The sequence below is a fragment of the Phragmites australis genome, chromosome 11 (genome assembly GCF_958298935.1).
Source record: "Phragmites australis chromosome 11, lpPhrAust1.1, whole genome shotgun sequence".
Lineage (NCBI taxonomy): Eukaryota > Viridiplantae > Streptophyta > Magnoliopsida > Poales > Poaceae > Phragmites > Phragmites australis.
The window spans coordinates 15,358,609-15,377,448 of NC_084931.1; the positions used below are offsets into that span (position 1 = coordinate 15,358,609).

An 18,840-nucleotide genomic window follows, 5' to 3' on the forward strand; every position below is an offset into this window, starting at 1 on the left:
CGCTGATCTTGTATTCGCTTAACCATCACTTTCGTGTTACCACCGCGCTTTGGCCCTTCTGTAATCCGCAGGAATTCATAAGAGCTTCGGTTGGTAAGAGAGGTGAGGTTGTGAGTTTCCACATATAATTTCCTATTCCACATATATTTGTTGCTTTGCTGTCACTAATTTCACAGGAAGATGAGTGACGAAGTTCAGATTGATGATTGTGTCACCATGGCACAATTCAACGAGTTGAAGCAAAGCATGGAAGAGCTAACGAACAATTTTCAAGCACTTATGGCCCGTTTGCAGGATCCACCTCGTGATAACGCAAATGGAAGTCATCATGAAGATGAAGTTGATGAAACGGAAGAAGAAGCTGCTGCTCGACGTGCAAGAGAACAGCGAAGACATAGAGAGCGAGCTGCTGCAAATGCAAGAAGACCTCCACTTTCAGGACGTGGAAATGGTGGTAGAGGTGCTGGTCGTGACCATGAGAGAGGTCTTGGACTAGAGGAAAGTGGGAGTGAAGAGGAAGAAGACAATGAGGTTGATCAGCCCCATCATGATGACCGTCGACGTCACCGCGGGAATCGTGGGCGTAATCAGCCCAACGAGGAGAGGTTTGGCAAGTTAAAATTCACCATGCCCAAGTATGATGGAGGGTCTGATCCTGAAGCATATCTTACATGGGAGTTGAAGGTGGATAAAATTTTTCGCTTGCACAACTATTCTGAGCAGAAGAAGATGGCCATGGCTGCTCTTGAGTTCGATGGCTATGCTCTAATCTGGTGGGAGCAAATGCTAAATGATAGAGAAGAAGCTGGCCAAGGTGATGTCCGTTCATGGGCTGAAATGAAGAGAGAAATGAGGGCAAGATTTGTCCCCAAACATTATCGTCGTGATCTTTTTGACAAGCTACAGAATCTGAAGCAAGGAAGCCTTAGTGTTGATGAGTATTATAAAGAAATGGAGAAGGCAATGATTAGAGCCAATATATATGAAGATGAAGAGCAATCAATTGCACGTTTTATGTCAGGGCTGCATCATAATATTCAGCGTATTGTTGAATTTCAGCAGTACCGCAATCTTATTGAGTTGGTCCATCAAGCAAGCAAAGCTGAACGACAGTTACAGCAGGACATGAAGTCCAATAGAGGAGTATCTTTCAGCTCGAGAAGTGCCCCAAGTGGAAGCAAATTCACACCACGAGGTAGTGCAAGTAGAGGTTCAATTTCCAACTCAAGTGGTGGTGCACGCTCAAGGAATTTTGGTGCTTCTAGTGGTAAAGAGTTGGCTGCTCCAAATGAGAGGAACAAATCAGCAAACTCATCATCTACTTCAGTGGGTTCTTCCACCAAGAGTAGTGGGATTCAATGCTTCAAGTGTGGTGGTCGTGGTCATGTTATAAAGGAGTGTCCAAATAATCGGACCATTATTGTAAATGACCAAGGAGAGTATGAATCTGCTAGTGATGAAGAACATGAAGAGATTGAAGAGGAAGGTAATCTGGAGCAGGACATCTGTGAATTTGAAACTGGAGCTGCTCTTGTTGTAACTCAAATTTTGAGTGTGCAAATGAGTGAAGCTGAAAATGGACAGCGGCATAATCTTTTCCAAACCAGAGCCAAGGTTGAAGACAAGGTGTGTAAAGTAATCATTGATGGTGGAAGCTGCCACAATCTTGCTAGCAAGGAAATGGTTGAAAAGCTTGGTTTAAAGCTGCTAAAACATCCTCATCCTTATCATGTGCAATGGCTAAATAATTCAGGTTCAATTAAGATTGCACATAGAGTAAAAATTCCTTTCAAGATTGGTGAATATATTGACACCGTGGAGTGTGATGTGGCACCCATGACAGTGTGTCATATGCTGCTAGGAAGACCATGGCAATATGATCGGTCCTCTCTACATTGTGGTCGGACCAATCAATACACCATCAAGTGGAAGGGCAAGGAGTTGATTCTTAAACCCATGACACCGCAGCAAATCCTCGCTAAGCACTTACAAAAGATCTCCAATGTGAGGAATGAGAGTGGAAAAGAAGGAGAGAAAAAGAATTCGAGTGCCCTCCACAAATCGGTGAGTGAGAGCCACAAGCTAAACATGAGAGAAAACAAGAAACGAGAGGGAGAGAATTTAGTGATGATGGCCACCAAATCTGAAATGAGAGATGTGAGGAAAAACCCAGACCAAGTATTGATCATACTTGTGTGCAAGGACACATTGCTTTCAGCTAACGACTTAACATCTGTCCCTAGTATTGTTGCACGTGTGTTACAGGAATATGAAGATGTTTTTCCAGAGGAGACACCTGCTGGACTTCCTCCCTTGCGTGGCATTGAACATCAAATTGATCTCATCCCTGGAGCTGCACTTCCGAACCGTCCAGCATACCGCACCAACCCTGAAGAAACAAAGGAAATTCAAAGGCAAGTACAAGCACTTTTAGATAAAGGTTATGTGCGTGAAAGTTTAAGTCCTTGCGCTGTACCTGTGATTTTGGTGCTAAAGAAAGATAGTTCCTGGAGAATGTGTGTGGACTGTAGAGCCATAAATAACATCACTGTTCGATATCGTCATCCTATTCCTAGGCTAGATGATATGTTAGATGAATTGAGTGGATCTATGATATTTTCTAAAATTGATTTAAGAAGTGGTTACCATCAAATTAGAATGAAACTTGGAGATGAATGGAAAACTGCTTTCAAAACAAAGTTTGGGTTGTATGAGTGGTTAGTTATGCCTTTCGGATTGACTAATGCACCTAGTACATTCATGAGATTAATGAACCATGTCTTGCGAGTATTCATTGGAAAATTTGTTGTTGTTTACTTTGATGATATCCTAATTTACAGCAAGACATTGGAGGAACATGTTGCTCATATTCAGCAAGTTTTGGATGTGCTAAGAAAGGAAAAATTATTTGCTAACCTTGAGAAGTGCACATTTTGTACAGATCAGGTTGTGTTTCTTGGTTTTGTAGTTTCAGGTTCAGGAATTCAAGTTGATGAATCAAAGGTGAAAGCAATCAAGGATTGGCCGACTCCTGAAAATGTAAGTCAGGTGAGAAGTTTCCATGGACTTACTGGTTTTTACAGGAGATTTGTGAGAGATTTCAGCACTATAGCTGCTCCATTAAATAAGTTGACAAAGAAAGGTGTTGCCTTCCAATGGGGTGAACCACAAGAGAAAGCTTTCCAAGAATTGAAGAAAAAATTATCCGAAGCCCCCTTGCTTGTGTTGCCGGATTTCACTAAAACCTTTGAGGTTGAATGTGATGCAAGTGGGATTGGGATTGGAGGCGTTCTCATGCAAAACGGACAGCCCGTTGCATACTTCAGTGAGAAGTTGGGAGAAGCACAACTAAACTATTCGGTATATGACAAGGAGTTGTATGCTTTGGTAAGAGCACTTGAGACTTGGCAACATTACTTATGGCCAAAAGAATTTATTATTCATTCAGATCATGAGGCTTTGAAGTATTTAAAGGGCCAAGCAAAACTGAACCGTAGATATGCTAAATGGATTGAATTCATAGAAACTTTTCCATATGGTGTGAAATACAAGAAAGGTAAAGAAAACATTGTTGCTGATGCTTTGTCCCGTAAAAATGTTTTGTTAAATCAACTTGAAGTAAAGGTGCCGGGACTTGAAAACATAAAAGAATTATACCCCACTGACCATGAATTTTCAGAACCTTATGCCAAATGTACAACTGGAAAAGGATGGGAAAAATATCATATTCATGATGTATTTTTGTTTAGAGCTAACAAATTGTGTGTTCCAAGTTGCTCTGTTAGACTCTTGTTGTTACAGGAAACACATTCAGGTGGTCTGATGGGTCACTTTGGATGGAAAAAGACATATGAGATGCTTACTGACCATTTCTATTGGCCGAAGATGAGAAGAGATGTTCAACGGCTTGTGCAAAGATGCGTCACCTGTCACAAAGCTAAGTCAAAACTAAACCCCCATAGATTATATACTCCCTTGCCTGTTCCTAATGCTCCTTGGGAAGATATTAGCATGGATTTTGTTTTAGGATTACCTAGGACAAAGAGGGGGAGGGATTCAATATTTGTTGTTGTTGATCGATTCTCTAAAATGGCACATTTTATACCTTGTCATAAAAGCGATGATGCTTCCCACATAGCCTCTCTATTTTTCAGGGATATTGTGAGATTACATGGCATGCCCAAAACGATTGTTTCCGACCGCGACACCAAGTTTTTGAGCTACTTCTGGAAGACATTGTGGACCAAGCTAGGGACAAGGCTGCTGTTTTCCACCACATGCCACCCTCAAACGGATGGGCAAACTAAAGTAGTGAATAGAACACTTTCTATGCTGCTGCGAGCCTTGATCAAGAAGAACTTGAAAGAATGGGAAGAGTGCTTGCCACATGTGGAATTCGCGTACAACAGGGCAGTACACTCTACAACTAATATGTGTCCCTTTGAAGTTGTATATGGTTTCAAACCACTCGCTCCTGTCGATTTGTTGCCTCTACCATTGAAGGAAAGGAGTAACATGGAAGCATCCAAGCGCACGTCTTATGTCAAGAAGATTCATGAGACGACCAAAGAAGCAATAGCGAAAAGGTCCAAGTACTATGCTGCATGGGCAAACAAGCATCGCAAGAAGGTGACATTTGAGCCTGGAGATTTAGTGTGGGTACACCTTCGCAAAGACAGCTTTCCAGAGAAGCGCAAATCCAAATTTATGCCACAAGGAGATGGTCCATTCAGAGTGCTGTCCAAGATCAATGATAATGCTTATAAGATTGAGCTCCCTGAAGATTATGGTGTTAGCAGATCCTTCAATGTTGCTGACTTAACACCATTCTTCGGACTAGAAGGATCAGAGTCGAGGACGACTCCTATTCAAGAGGGGGAGGATGATGAGGACATCCCAACCATGCAGACCTCGGCGACCTCCTCGCAGACCTCACCGACCTCTACTCCGACATCGCCGACCTCCACACTGACCATGCCGAGCACAACTACACCAGCTCAAGTCTTTAAAGGACCAATTACACGTAGTCAGGCAAAGGAACTACAACAAGAGGTGAACGCGCTACTTTGTGAAGCTCATTTAAATATTAATGAGAATTATATACTGCCTAAGTCGAGTACATTGCTATTACTCAGGTTTACCAAGGAGGATGACAAGAACACACAAGGCGATGAATACAAAGAAGAACCACGTTCGAATTCGTCCAGTCCTGCAGAACAGTCTGAAAGAAATAATCATAACTTTTGATTCCCAAAAGCTATGAAGGCCCATGGGTACTTGTTGGAAAGCTCTTGAAGTCTAGTTTCCAATGACACCAACCCCGACCAGTTTGGAGAAACCGTTATGGCGCCCGACCAGTTTTAGTGCATACTGGTCAGAAGCTCAACAGTCTGCATGAAGCTAAAGTTGCCGTGTAAAACTGTATCATTCTACAACGTTCCGAGATGCATACTATACATGGTGTGAAAGCTTATCAAGTTAGCTTTCCAACGCATCCAGCCGCACGTCATTTGAAGCTTCCAAGGTGGAGTTATTGCCTAAACACTGAAGACTGCGCCGAAGACCAACAGCTACGCGGAAACTCTCCGGAAGCTGATTTTGTAGAGACCCTTTCACATAGTCTATCTTTTCATTTCCATTTCGTGTTTTCACTTATCAAGGAGGGTTGTTCCTTGTATAAATACTCCATTGCTTCATAGCAATGATAGCCTTTTGATAATCGAAATACAAACCCCTTTGTTCAGCTGTGTGCTAACAAATCCAGAGAGAGATCTCTACCCCTTAGCTCTTGTGTTTTCCTTCGCGGAGATTACAGAAGCGGCCGCGTCATCGGCACCCAATCCGTGCTCCTGGTCCATCGATTCCAGGTTGCGTAGGTTGGTTCCTTTGAGAGTGTGGTTAGGCGAATCCTTGGTTCAGGCTGCCGTATAGAGACGGTGGTTGGCTCCTTGTGCACGTCGTCAGGTTGCACTAGTTATCGCTGCTTGCAGCAAGTTATCGGTCGTTCTTCGGCTAGTTATCAAGACCGGGATCCTACGTCGTGAAGATCGGGACCAAGACTCCATCATTTAGGTATGGTGACCAATCCACCTCTGCTAGCCTGTATGACGAGGGCGTAGGAATGAACAAACTCATCAGGGTCCAAGTCGCCCTTTAATGTAGGTAGCTTCGGGGTACGAAAGCCCTCTGGGAAGGGCGTAGTCTACAGGTCGGCCTGTAGGGGAGAGTCGTAGTCTTGTAGAGGATCCCCGTGACGCTAGCTCTAGGGCTCCAGAAGCTGAACGTGACGGGTCCTAGTGTCAAAGAGATCATCGGCCCTAAGGCCCGGGCCGAAACAACGCCGGTCATCAAGGGGGCGGCGGTGGTCGTGCGCGTAGCTTGCTGCTCGACCCGCAGGGCCCCCTGTAGCTCCTCCATATGGGCCAGGAGTTCCACCAGGCGCGATTGACGCTTGGTTGGAATGGTGTTTTCAGCGGTGGCAGCAGCCGCAGCCCCTAGGGGCGCAGCGTGGACCTCGCTATGCCGCTGTTGTTTCTACTAGGCATCTGAGGAAGGGAGCCCTTCGACTCCAGCTATAGCTTTGGTCGTGGTCAGGTCGATGGTGGCCGTAAGGCCCTCGTTCCTCCTGATTGGGGGATGTCGTTGGCATGGCTTGTGCTTAGTTTCCCGGACTTTCGCACAGGCTTGGCCGGAAGGTCGACCGCCGTCATCGCGGCCTTGGTGGTCTTTTTTTTGGGTGTCGTCCTACCTCTCTTAACACTTCGATGTCCGAGTCCCCACGGACAGCGCGCTATTGGCGCAAGAGATCGTCTTGCGCTAACAAGTACGGTGAGAGTTTCTTCTAAGGAGGAGACTCAGGCTTGGAGACGAAGTTTGATAGGAAGAGGCAGTGCAAATGTATCGATAGTTGAAAAGATTGGCTAGGGGGAGTATCACTATATGTCTTTTTGTTGTGTCTATATGTTCTCTCCCTCCCCCCAGATGACCATGGCCCTCTATTTATAGGGTTGTATGTAGCTCAGTGTACAAGTTATCACCATATACAAATATCTAGGACCTGGCTGAATTACATGGTCTTATCCTGGATAGCTAATTTTAACCCTACATAGAAGACAAATATTTAACATAGCAACTATTGCGGTACAAGCAACCATGAGGGGTGAGCCGGTCGCCAATTGCAACCCAGCGCCGCACTGTCAGGGGTGTCAGGATGACCTCTATTGCACTGGAGTGTCAGGATAAGCAACCCTTGCACCAGCATTAATTGCCCGTCACTTCGTGTCAGGTCGGTTGCTGAGGGTGTCCTTTCTTCCCCGATATTATCACTGGAGACCTGCTGCATCTTCGAGCTTCAAGAAGGCCACATAGCCACGGAGGGGTGGGTCCAAAGGGGTCTAAAGCCTCTGAAGGCCAGGCCCCTTGCTAAGAGTTCGGAGATCGAAGCTCCGGAGGGACCTTTGATAGCGATCATTAACCATTGTCCGTAGGCTGGTCTATTTCCCCTAACAATATCTACCACGGCAAATGCAGGGGCTGAACCAGCCCCGGAGTCGATGCAGGGCTGGTTGCCAAACGTGGCCCAGCGCTACACTATCCCGTGTGTCAGGCATCCTCCACTTGTATCATCATGTCAGAATGGCATCCACTAGCCTTGGTATGGAATGCCGGTCACATCCTTACAGGGAAAGGATGACCGGTGTTTCCCTCAGACAGATCTTTCTTGAGGCCTGATAACTCACCTCGTAGCCTTCAGAAAGCCTGCCCAAGCTTTGGAGGCTAGGGCTGCGAAAGGCATGACTCCGGGATGCTGAGGCTTCCTTAAAGCCCGAAGGCCCGAATGCGACCTTCAGGGACTTAGATCTATAGGCATAAGCTAGCTGAGCCAAAAGGCCATCAGGGGTTCTTAACAATGACCCCAACAACCTTAATTATATTTCATACTTAGAATTACCGCTATTTTGCACATGAGATACAGTCACTTCTTGATGAGGACATCACTCTTTCGGATACACACATCGAGTATTCCTCCAACAATAGGTCCATTGATACGAGCTCGTGCACGTCAACTAAATCATGAGGTGAGCTCGTTCCTTAGTGTTCCTTTATATTTTCATAAGGATGGGATACTACTAAATAATTGTGATGTATTGTTACTTAGGAACACGGGAGAAGAACAGCAAGGGCGCCCAAGCCAAGGTGGAGGTCCAATCAAGTTCGAGTCCGTTTCGGAGTCCAGGACCAGTTTGCACTAAAATCGTCACCCAAGACGCATACGGACTCCGTTTTCGATGTTCTACACATGGTTGGAAAGCTAAGGAGATAAGCTTTCTAACGGGACTGGTCCCATGTCCAAATTCTTTCTAAGTCAATAGGAATCGTCGAAACAAGTGGACATCCAGAATCTGTCAGGATGCTGCGCCACCATCTTGTGGGCCGTTGGGCAGTGTAACGTGTTGGAGTTCATTAGGGACGCGTCTAGGGGTCCTTGGCCGACCCTAATCTTTTATATATAGTAGCTGCCGCCCTAATTAGGGTTGGGTTTTGCTTAGATATTGAGCTACACATAGATTGTGAGATTTTCGCTCTTGTTCCGGACCGACTAGGCCGCCGCAAGTGTTTGTGGAACCCCAACTTCGAGTGCTTGAATTTATTCGCAATATTTCAGATTGTATGTTCTATGTTCTTGCTTGTGTTCTCGGTATGCTTGCAGGGATTGAGCCTTCTTGACGAGGTTAACCGCGCGACACAGTAGATAACCAACGAAACTGTGGTGTAGTGATTGCAAGGGAGACGATCTATTCGAGTCAAAACCTTTGGATCATCAACATCGAGTTCTCCATCCACCGACTTATCTCTACCTATCGGAAGATCAAGCCAACATTACTCATCACTTCTGTGGAGTAACTTTCAAGTAACATTAGCGTAAATCAAACTTCAGGTGAGATTCATCTCAATATCACTTGAATTTTTGTTCCTATTATCATCATACACAAATTGAAGCCGTAGATGTTAGATCTTATGGTGAGAAAATTCAGGTGAGATGCACCCTAAAACGCTTGAGTGACGTATAGACATTCTATTTTTACAATGAAGTTGCATTCTATACAGCTCTCAGAAAGATAAAGAGTAGGTGCTTTTCCCTCTCAAGGCAAAAATAATTGTCAAGTTTATGAATTCTGTACACTCTTACAGTACAATCCAGCTGGATCCTACGAATATCTTACGCTCTAATCTCTTCACATCTTGTGTAAACTAGTACTCCTTGCTTACCAAGCTTTCCATCCTGTACATCTTGGACATGTGCTCTCTGCATTCCTATGTGCCCCTGTTCTTCAAACTGCCGTTAGAAGAAGGGAACATCCCACTGTACTCAAAGGCCCTGCTGTCCATATCAAATGTCGTAGACGATGTGGATGCGTTTGAGTAAGGGTATTTTGGGGCAACCTTCATCGTTTTTGACTCAATGCTGAATGAAGAGCTTGTCGACATCGAGGCCGATGTGAACCCGTTGTCCTGCATTATCACCTCAATCTCCCTCACAATGGTGTTCATCGACGGCCGATCAGCTGCTGTGTCTTGTACGCATTGCAGTGCCAGTTTTAGGAACCTTGGGAAGCCAAGGAAGCCCCCCATTTTCTGAAGAACTGGGTCCATCACATCCTTGAGCCCACAGTACATGCCATCCTCCATGTCTAGCACCATCTTCACCTCGCGGACAATGTACTTGTTCTCGTGTATCGGTGGCTTGGCCATTATTAGCTCTAGCAGTACCACACCGAAGCTGTAGACATCGCTCTTCGCAGTGAGCTGCTGCGTCATGTAGTACTCTGGGTCTAGGTAACCCTGCATTGTTGTCAAGTGTTCGTGAGTAGGTGCTCCAGTTTGCATGAAATGGCAAGAATGCCATACAATGATACAAAGTGCAAGCTTACTAGTGTTCCCTTGACATTTGTGCAGAGCTGTCCCTCCTCACTGTCTGATACCAGCAATGACAGGCCGAAGTCCGCGACCTTTGCGGTCATCTTCTCATCCAGGAGAATGTTGGTGGACTTCACATCTCTGTGAATTATTGGAGGATTGGCATGATCATGGAGGTAAGCTAGCCCTTTAGCTGAATCCAGAGCTATCTTGAGCCTCCTGCTCCAGTCCAATTGTATTCCTTTCATACCTACAATGACCAATTGTGATAAGTCCAAAACAGATCACATACGGTTTGCACAAATTGCAGCCCAACATTTTCATTTCATGGTTTTTACAGTTATCCAACAAGCACATCTTGTATAACTAAATGTAAATTGTGCAATTGAGATGGAAGAACTTACCGTATAGGGCCTCGCTTAGTGTTCCATTAGGTATGAACTCGTAAACAAGCATTCTTTCTCCCTTCTCGAAGCAGAAACCAACCAGTCCAACCAAGTTCTTGTGATGAACCCTGGAAAGGAGTTCTATTTCTGTCTTGAACTCAAGGCCACCCTGCATGGACCCTTCCTTGGATCTCTTGATTGCTATTAACTGCCCATCCGGAAGTTTTCCTCGGTACACCTGTTATATTGGAATCCAAAAAAATTTAGATCTGTCCTGAAGAAAGAAAGAAATGCTACACTTTCAGTTCTCAAAAGCATTGTTTGTTTACCCTTCCATAGCCCCCTGCTCCAATTGCGTTGATTTCTCGGAAGTCATTGGTGTACAACTTGAGTTCTTCCAATGTGAAGAATCTAGCACTCTTCAATTTTGGCGCTTCACCAATATCTTCTCCCATTGATCCCCATGATGCTGCAAATTTGAACAGAGACATAATGACCAACATTAAATGACGGCATAAAATATCGAGTGAAACTCTCGAGTAGAGTGCATTACCAAAAGGATTGTTGATGGAGACAAGCCTCTGAGCCCGCTTCTTCTGTCGCATGGCGTAAAATCCAACCAGCGTGAGCCCCACAACCAGGAGAACAGATCCAGTCACGATACCAATCAACAAGGCTCGAGAAACTGCACACCAACAGCCTCATTTCAGCCTTGTATGTTTGGTGTCATCTACTATGCACCAGCCAGTAGACCCAAAAGGCTAAACACTTATATTTCAACACATTCTCCTCCAGGCCGTGAACATGAAATAGGAGTGGGCGACACTTTTCTATTTAAATTGCCTTGGCCAGGAGTTGAACTCAAGGCCTTAGATTATGATACCATATTAAGCTACTATGTACCAGCCTATAGACCCTAAAAGCCTAAACTGATGGCAAAAGATGTGTAATTCACTTATACTTTAACAAGAAACAACGTTCAAGAAATGAACTAATTACCTTTGTCATGGAATGGGTAAGGATGCGCCATCACATAGTAAGGTCCGAACTTCTCGGGTGGCTTGTAACTCTGAAGGGTCAGGTTGAAGCAGTTCAATATCTGGGAGTAGTTGAACTTCTTCTGGTTTACTGGGCATGCCTTGATATCCACATTTAGGTACGCATCTTCGTTGGAGTACGGTACTAAAGCTAGCCGGTTTGGGGTACAGCTGCTCAGTTGTCTCGAGAGGTTACTCTCCAGTTGATGAAGGTACTCGAGGACATTGGCAAAAGAAGGAGCTCTGAAGACGATAGTTTCGATAAAAGGATTTGCACACTGGACATCAACGAAAAGAGGTGGAGGTGGAGCTTCAGTTTGCTTGCCCGTGCATGGTGTTGTGTCTGACAGAAGAGAATTATTACAGAGTGGGTTTCCTTCAAGCCTGAAGATAACAAAGAAGCAAAATAAGATTCAGAGAATGCAATAATTTGGTGAGAAAGGAATCCACTGCTTGCCAGAAAATTAAGTATTGAAATGTGGAGCAGTGATACACACTTGAGGCTTTGGAATTTTATGCTGTTGTACACCGTGACTGAGGAAATTTTGTTGTTTTGAATATCGACTAGATCTAGTTCCTTGCTAATGTTGTTGCCCATGTCAAGAGTGCCATTCAGTTGATTATCACTCAGTACGCTGCATGATGCCTGACAAGTCAGTACATTTTGATAAAATACACAAAGTAAAGAGTACTAAGATTTTTACATATTTTCTTACACATTTTGCAATTTAGGAAAGCTGAAAAGTTTCTGCGGAAGTTGCCCAGAAAGCCCAACTGACTGCATTGTACTGAAACAAAAAGGAGACTTTGATCATGCATTGCTCAAAAACTGTCACCTTTTGTAACGCTATCAGATAAGCACAGTGACTTACAGGGTAATTATGTTTATCAAATCTGACAACCAGCTTGGAACTTCAGAAGAAACAAAGTTGTTGTTGCTGATATCCCTGTGGATAGTGGCATATCATGTGTCAATCATAGTGAAAGAGCAAGTTTGTATGAAAATGCGACTTGAGCTTGCACGATTTTCTTACACATTTTCTAGCGAGGTCATTCCGGTCAAATTAGGAATCATTCCACTTAGCTTGTTATTTGAAAGCATTCTGGATGTTTTCAGGGAAAATGTTACTGGTGGCACAACACAGTGCTTATCTCAACTTATTAAATTTTTCGTATTGGACTACTTACAGAACATGGAGCTTAGTCAGGTTGTTGAGAGCAGGAACTTGACCTGTGAAACTGTTGTTGTTTAGACGGCTGTTTTCAGAGAGCACATCAAGATAGTCAGTTTTCTATATGAATCCTAATTGCCAGCCAATAGTATATCAAATTTTCTGAACACTTACAGTATTTCAAGTTTTGGAAGTACCCCAACAGATGCTGGAATCGGTCCACTAAAATTATTCCTGTCAAAAAGTCTGAACAACAGAAATCACAGTTAGGTACAAGTGATAAGACGAGACAAATGCTAAATCTTTCAGCTTACATATGCTTGAGGGCCATGCTGGAGTTGAAGAGAGATTCCGGGATAGAGCCTTGCAGCGTATTTTGATTGAGATGACTAGAAAGGGCAGAACAAACATATGAATGAGTGATACCCTTGTAAAAAAATATGATTAACAAGAGACTCATATTGTTTGTGACACTTACAAGTGTTCTGCCTTAATAAGCTGGTCCAATCCAGTTCCGTTGTCCCTAGAGTTTGGGAGCGGTCCGGTCAACTGGTTATCAGCGAGGTCTAACCAAGTGACCCTGGAGAGCTTGCCTAACGAGGGCGGGATGCTGCCCGTGAATTTGTTTGAGTTCAGAGCTCTGTGGAGAAACAACAAATCAAGAAACAACATTTACATCGAACAGGCATACATATTTCATCAATTCTTATAATTGATTGAAGGAAGAACAATAATCTTACAAGAATATGAGCTGTGACAGGTTGCCTAGTTCACTTGGAACAGGACCGCTGAAACTGCAACTTATCAATACTCTACAAAATTATAGGGTAAAGAAGATGATAATCAGTAAGGTGTAAAAGAATATTTTACAGTTCATATGTAGAGCATTAGTCCCTTTGTTCAGTAATTGAAACTGTTACAACTTACAAATATTCAAGCTTAACCAACTTCCCAATAGCAGCTGGCAGTGGGCCACCGAGTTCAATGTTGGAAGACAGATCCCTGCAAGGCATTATTCAGACAATGAGTGATTCAGTGTCCTAACATTACATGGACGTGTAATCATAAAACAGGTCAAGCATAGAGGCATCCAAAACATCTGTGATAAACAAAGTTATATGATGGGAACACTCACAAGACCCTTAGTTCAGTCAGGCTTCCTATATCATCGCTTAGAGTGCCTTTCATGTTTATCCCGAATAGATTTCTGCGAACATCCAAGAGAGTTACAGCAGAATGAAAGCAGGATCTTGGCAGCCACTTACATTGCTGGGATCAAATCTACTCACAGTGACGTGACCCTTGAGTTGCTGTTGCATACAATTCCATCCCATTTCGCACCGCAAGGATCATTGGACTTCCCCCAGCTAGCAGGCAAATTTGTCCATTTCTTCATCAAGGATTTGAGAGCAGCCGCTGCAAGAGGAAGGAGGAAGACAACAACTTGTCAACCAACTTTTGGGTATTCGATGACATCTAACGAAAATATACGCAAATTATTTAGATGTTTCACTAACAAACATATCCTCCGAAAAAAATATTCAACCCTAAAAAGTTCTATTATCTGGCTCAAGCAAATGTATCGTAATGGAATCAAACAGAGACTACAAAAGGTTTCTCGTGCATGATGTTGTTACCTGGACAAGAAAGTTTGGACAAACAAATGAACACAAGACACAGAACGTTTCAGAAAGAGGAAGAAAGAACCGTTTGTTTTCTTGCTCCCCAGCCCCCTCTCACCCAAGCAAATCATATGAAAAGAAGGGACAAAAATCCAGCCAAACGAATTAATCAGCAGAAAAACAAATTAAGATTTCTAATCCCTGGCCCAACTGAACGCCAAAATTGAACTCCCAAGTCAATAAAGTATATGGGCCAGATAACCCAAAAAAAAACTTTACAAATTTTTGCTGCACCTCAAACTGCTGTTTAAGATCAGGCAAATCCCCACGAACTTCCTCTACTGAAACGCATATGCCAAAATGTTAGCACAAACCACTAAAAAATCACAAGAATTACACGAAAGAATCGAAACCAATCCTAATTAGGAGAGAGAACGAGAAAGCCTGCAAGCTTACCATCTTGCGGGTTGGTGTCGGCGGAGGCGATTCTTGATCCGCCGACGCTCAAGACGAACAGCAGCATGAGCAGCTGCTGCCTCTCCCTCATCATCGTCTCCTCCCTGCCTGATCCAGGACTGCAAAGGAATATCTTTTTCTTCTTTCTTTTGCTCCAATCTTTCTCTGGGTTCTTCTCCCAAATCTCTCCTCGGGAAAAAGTTGTGCAGGGTGGAACTTTCCGAGAGCAGAAAGAAGAAGGCGAGAAGCAAGCGAAGCTTGCCGATGCTGAAGCGGTCCTGCCTCACATAAGACTTGCTTCCAGCACTTTTGGTTATACTTGGTCAACTACTGAAATTTTCATAAGCTTGTTAGGTTTAACACTCTCCTTGACAACAATTCATTGCTTAAACCAAAAATTTACAGATACTAAAAAATATCACAAAAAATATCAGTGGTTATTAATGAACCTGTCAGGAGTAGGCACTTTGACTATTTTTTGTAATACGGTAGGATCTGTTTCTGTTTTCTAAGTGCAGTTCAATTAACCTCTGCTGAGAGCATTGTTTGAACAAGATCTGTTTCTGTCGTATGCAGTTCTTTCCTGTTGCAATTTGCACGTTAATTCAATTAATTTGGCAGGCAACACTGACTCGTAGTGAAAACTATCTTGGATTTATGTTATGGTAACATGTTTTCCCATTTCATTAGCTTCTTGGAGGGGAAAAGATGAAATAATTATGCAAGTTTTTTTTCTTTTTTATTGAGATGAGGATAATGCAAGTTGTAGGAGAGATGAATTGGTGGGGATCTAGACCTGGTAACGACCACACGGTCCGCAATAGGTGTACATGGGCATAATGGTCAAACCATTGGCGTTTGATTGAGAAACATTGCTTGGGGTACCCGTTCACGCACCATGATGTTTCTTTCTTTTTTTTATATATTTGATTTCCTAGCGCTCTTCTGAGGAAAAAATATGTGGCCTTCAATTATACTATCTAATAATTGGATAACGGCATATGAAATTATTTTTTGATAAATTAGCATATAGCACTAGTATTTGACTCTAGCCAGGGACCAATTTTATAAATGTTCTCTTAGGTTACGATAATATTAGGAATACTATATTAATTTAAAGCATCATTTAACTTCAATTTCTACCCAAGAGTTATTTGAAAGCCAAAACTATAATACATAAGGAGTGGGTATTGAGAATCGAAACTTGACGATAGTTTTAATTTTAGTTTCCTTCTTGTCATTGTTATGTGATATTTGTTTCAATGATAAATTACCAATGTTTGGCACAATATCGCTACCGTGTTTTGAACTTTTTATTCTTATCTTCAATGCAACTGGCAAAGTTTGATCTCCAGTTTATGCAAATTTGGGCTCAAAAGTGAATTAAGATAATCAAGTATTAGAACCATGTTATACAGTAAAAGGGAAAGACATGATGCCTCTTATCAAGAGGGAGAAACCTAACGTTTTTGTTGATAAAGCTAACTTTTTTTGTTGATAATTGGATGGGCCAAATTCAATTGAGGACGACCATCCTGTCTTGAGTACTGAACATAACTAGAACTTGATCAGGCCAAAATACATATGACTACTGTTTTAGGATGCACTGTTAAAAGAATAGGTGACGTTCTAAGAGGAGAAAGTGAATCAGGATACTTAGAATTATTTCGGCTCCAACAACCACACAAGATAAACTTATATTAATTTCTATCTAAATATGCTCTAGGTTTATCTAGTGTGTCTATTCTACCGATCAAAGCGCTTGCAATCTATTTAAGAAGGTAAATTGTAAGAATGTAAATGCGAAAATGTAAATAAGTTAGAGAGAGCAAACTCGGCACAAAAAATTTTCTCGTGGTATCGATAGCATAAATACCAATCCTAGTCCACGTTAGAGCTCCACTAAGGATATGCTACTGGTTGGCGCCCGATTACGGCTCTTGAGCCACCAAGTCACAAAAATAAGGTCTCCACCTAGATGAGCCATCAAGCCACTAAGGTATGGTCTCACAACTAGCCTCTCTTCCGATTCCTTATCATCGTGATCACTTTAGAGTTTGAGCCACTAAGACAAGGGTCTCTGTGTCCCCGCACAATCGTCTTGATGTCGCTTAACACCAAGTCGGAGGATCAACAAGCTTATCGACGAGTCACCAAGACTCCAAGGTACCGACGTACCACTTAGTACGAGGTTGGATTACTTCTTAATCCACTCTCTAGGCAGCAATTACTTAGCAACACTCTCTAGGCCTATAAACACTAATCACTCACTAATCTTGTGCTTAATCACCTTGGATAATCACATTAAGCACTTTGGTGGCTTGGATGTCTTCTCAGGTGTACATGAATTTCTTCGGACTCCAGTAGCATACCACACATTCAAATGACTGAGTGGAGGAGTATTTATAGCTTCAAAGTGCTCCGGTGTGCATAACCCTCTTTGAAAATAATGCTCCGGTGTGCACAACCTTCATCATCGGACCATCTGATATGTTGATCTTCATTTTGCTTCTTTGCACTGTTCATTATCCGGTATGTGCAACACATTGATTACCGAATCATCCGGTGCTTTGATCTTCAACTTGAATGGCTACAATATTTTTTTAGATAAAATACTCTGTCATGTATTTTCTCTGATCACCGGACCTTCCGGTGAGATCATCAGGCCTATCTCCCCTTTGCCAAATATGATTTGGTGAATTCAATATCCAGAGCACCGGACTATCCGGTGAGACAAATTTTCCTGTGATTTCTCTAATTCAGTCCAACTATGTCCCGGCTACGATGAATTCTTCATGTATTCTTGACAAACATGTTAGTCACATTGACTATATTATTATTAATCACCAAAACTACATTCATAATCTAATGGAGCCATTTTTGCTACAAACATATAATATTTAGTAACATAATGTGAGCAAAATACTATCTAATATTATATATGTTGAATGGAAACCAACAATATTAGCACTGGCCACCGGGCATACACCCTTGCCATCCAATCCTCGTCATAGCGACTGCACAACCCCAAACAAAAGACGAGCTAAAGTATTTTGATTTCAATATTACTCAATACTTTGCATAATTGACTAATTTATCTAGAGATAGAATTTCTATTATAATAACCACATATATTCCAAAAGTTTTCGAAGCCAATTATTAATTCAAGCCTAGTTTGTATCAAGAGTTTGATTATACAGCAAAAGCGATTTGATACCATCAAGCCAAACACCTTGGTGGCCGTAGCAAAGCTACCCCAACAAATATCTCCACCCTACCCCGAATTAATAAGTTGGTGTAGGCGGCTTAGCAGCAGGTTCATCCACAACGTCCATCATGCTCGCTCCTTTCAGCATCTAAATTTCCCTTTTTTTTAAATGGCTTCTTAATTTCTTGGAAGCTGCCACTAGTGTCAAATTAGAAATATCTCCATAGGCAGGAATCCAGAACAAATGGGCAACACTATACTGCATTACACACCTCACCAACCTTCAATTATTATTATTTTTCCAAAAAAAATATTTCCCCCTGTTTTGGGTGTCAGTCTTGTGATGATGAGCGCATGTACCGTGGCCATCGTCATGCATGTACTATACTTTCCAAACGTCACCTCGTATATATGAACGCCATGGCCCATTAATTAACAAACACTAGCAGGTCAACCGAAATATTCAGACTAATATTGTTTTTTCGACGGTGCTTGAAAATTCAGCCTAGTCGTTGCGTCTCCGTCCGACTAAACATTAGCTACGTGTCATTAGAGAATAACTGGCTATTGCACCTGTCTGATGACTTACACGTACTAACTATTTTTCATAGAGGAACAAATTAAAGAGGAACGGCTCGTTCGTTGGATATATTCTGTAAGATACTGAGGCAAATCAGGACCTGATCAGAACATGTTACATCATCGTTTGCAGAGTATTTGTAAGAAAAAATTATGCGCGTGTAAATTTTCCCAATGAAATGGGGAATTTAATCAAGGATTTGTCGTCCTTTCAAGGGACACTTCAAGATTCACCGTCCTGGCCCACATGCCCGATCAAACTTAAAAATCAAAATTTAGGCTTTGAATTGGGTTGAAGCGTACTCTGTAATGTGACTTTTGACTCAAACGATATAAAAGTCCTACCAGAAATATTAGGAATCAGCAAGCAATCACTAGGAATAAGATGCGTGCACCTTGATTGGGGAGTTTTACCTTACATCCTCAACGAAGTCAAAGCTCATGTTCTAAATCCCATGTTTG

The 18,840-nt window shown here is 42.6% G+C and overlaps 2 protein-coding genes across 4 annotated transcripts; one reads left to right on the forward strand and one right to left on the reverse strand.

Annotated features, from left to right (window-relative positions):
• The first annotated feature begins 216 nt into the window (after positions 1–216).
• Positions 217–8,727, forward strand: LOC133884021 (uncharacterized). Its single transcript, XM_062323426.1, has 6 exons — positions 217–1,883; positions 2,244–2,527; positions 2,975–3,594; positions 3,730–4,510; positions 4,649–4,915; positions 8,711–8,727. Exons 1-6 carry the CDS (start codon positions 217–219, stop codon positions 8,725–8,727), a joined length of 3,636 nt encoding a protein of 1,211 aa, XP_062179410.1.
• Positions 8,728–9,061: 334 nt separating this feature from the next.
• On the reverse strand, positions 9,062–14,912 carry LOC133884412 (leucine-rich repeat receptor protein kinase HPCA1-like). Of its 3 annotated transcripts, XM_062323808.1 has the most exons (20): positions 14,592–14,912; positions 14,430–14,476; positions 13,803–13,929; positions 13,649–13,720; positions 13,441–13,515; positions 13,254–13,325; positions 12,992–13,153; positions 12,828–12,902; positions 12,688–12,759; positions 12,530–12,598; positions 12,376–12,444; positions 12,214–12,288; positions 12,058–12,129; positions 11,839–11,976; positions 11,304–11,725; positions 10,858–10,989; positions 10,634–10,773; positions 10,323–10,542; positions 9,933–10,168; positions 9,062–9,843 (listed from the first exon to the last, which is right to left on the reverse strand). In XM_062323808.1, the coding sequence occupies exons 3-20, from the start codon at positions 13,907–13,909 to the stop codon at positions 9,316–9,318; spliced, it is 2,736 nt and encodes a 911-aa protein (XP_062179792.1). In that variant the 5' UTR covers positions 13,910–13,929; positions 14,430–14,476; positions 14,592–14,912; the 3' UTR covers positions 9,062–9,315. The 3 variants fall into 3 exon arrangements, with proteins under 3 accessions (XP_062179792.1, XP_062179791.1, XP_062179793.1); XM_062323807.1 differs by lacking the exon at positions 14,430–14,476; XM_062323809.1 differs by lacking the exons at positions 14,430–14,476; positions 14,592–14,912 and adding an exon at positions 14,151–14,306.
• Between the last annotated feature and the right edge of the window lie 3,928 nt (positions 14,913–18,840).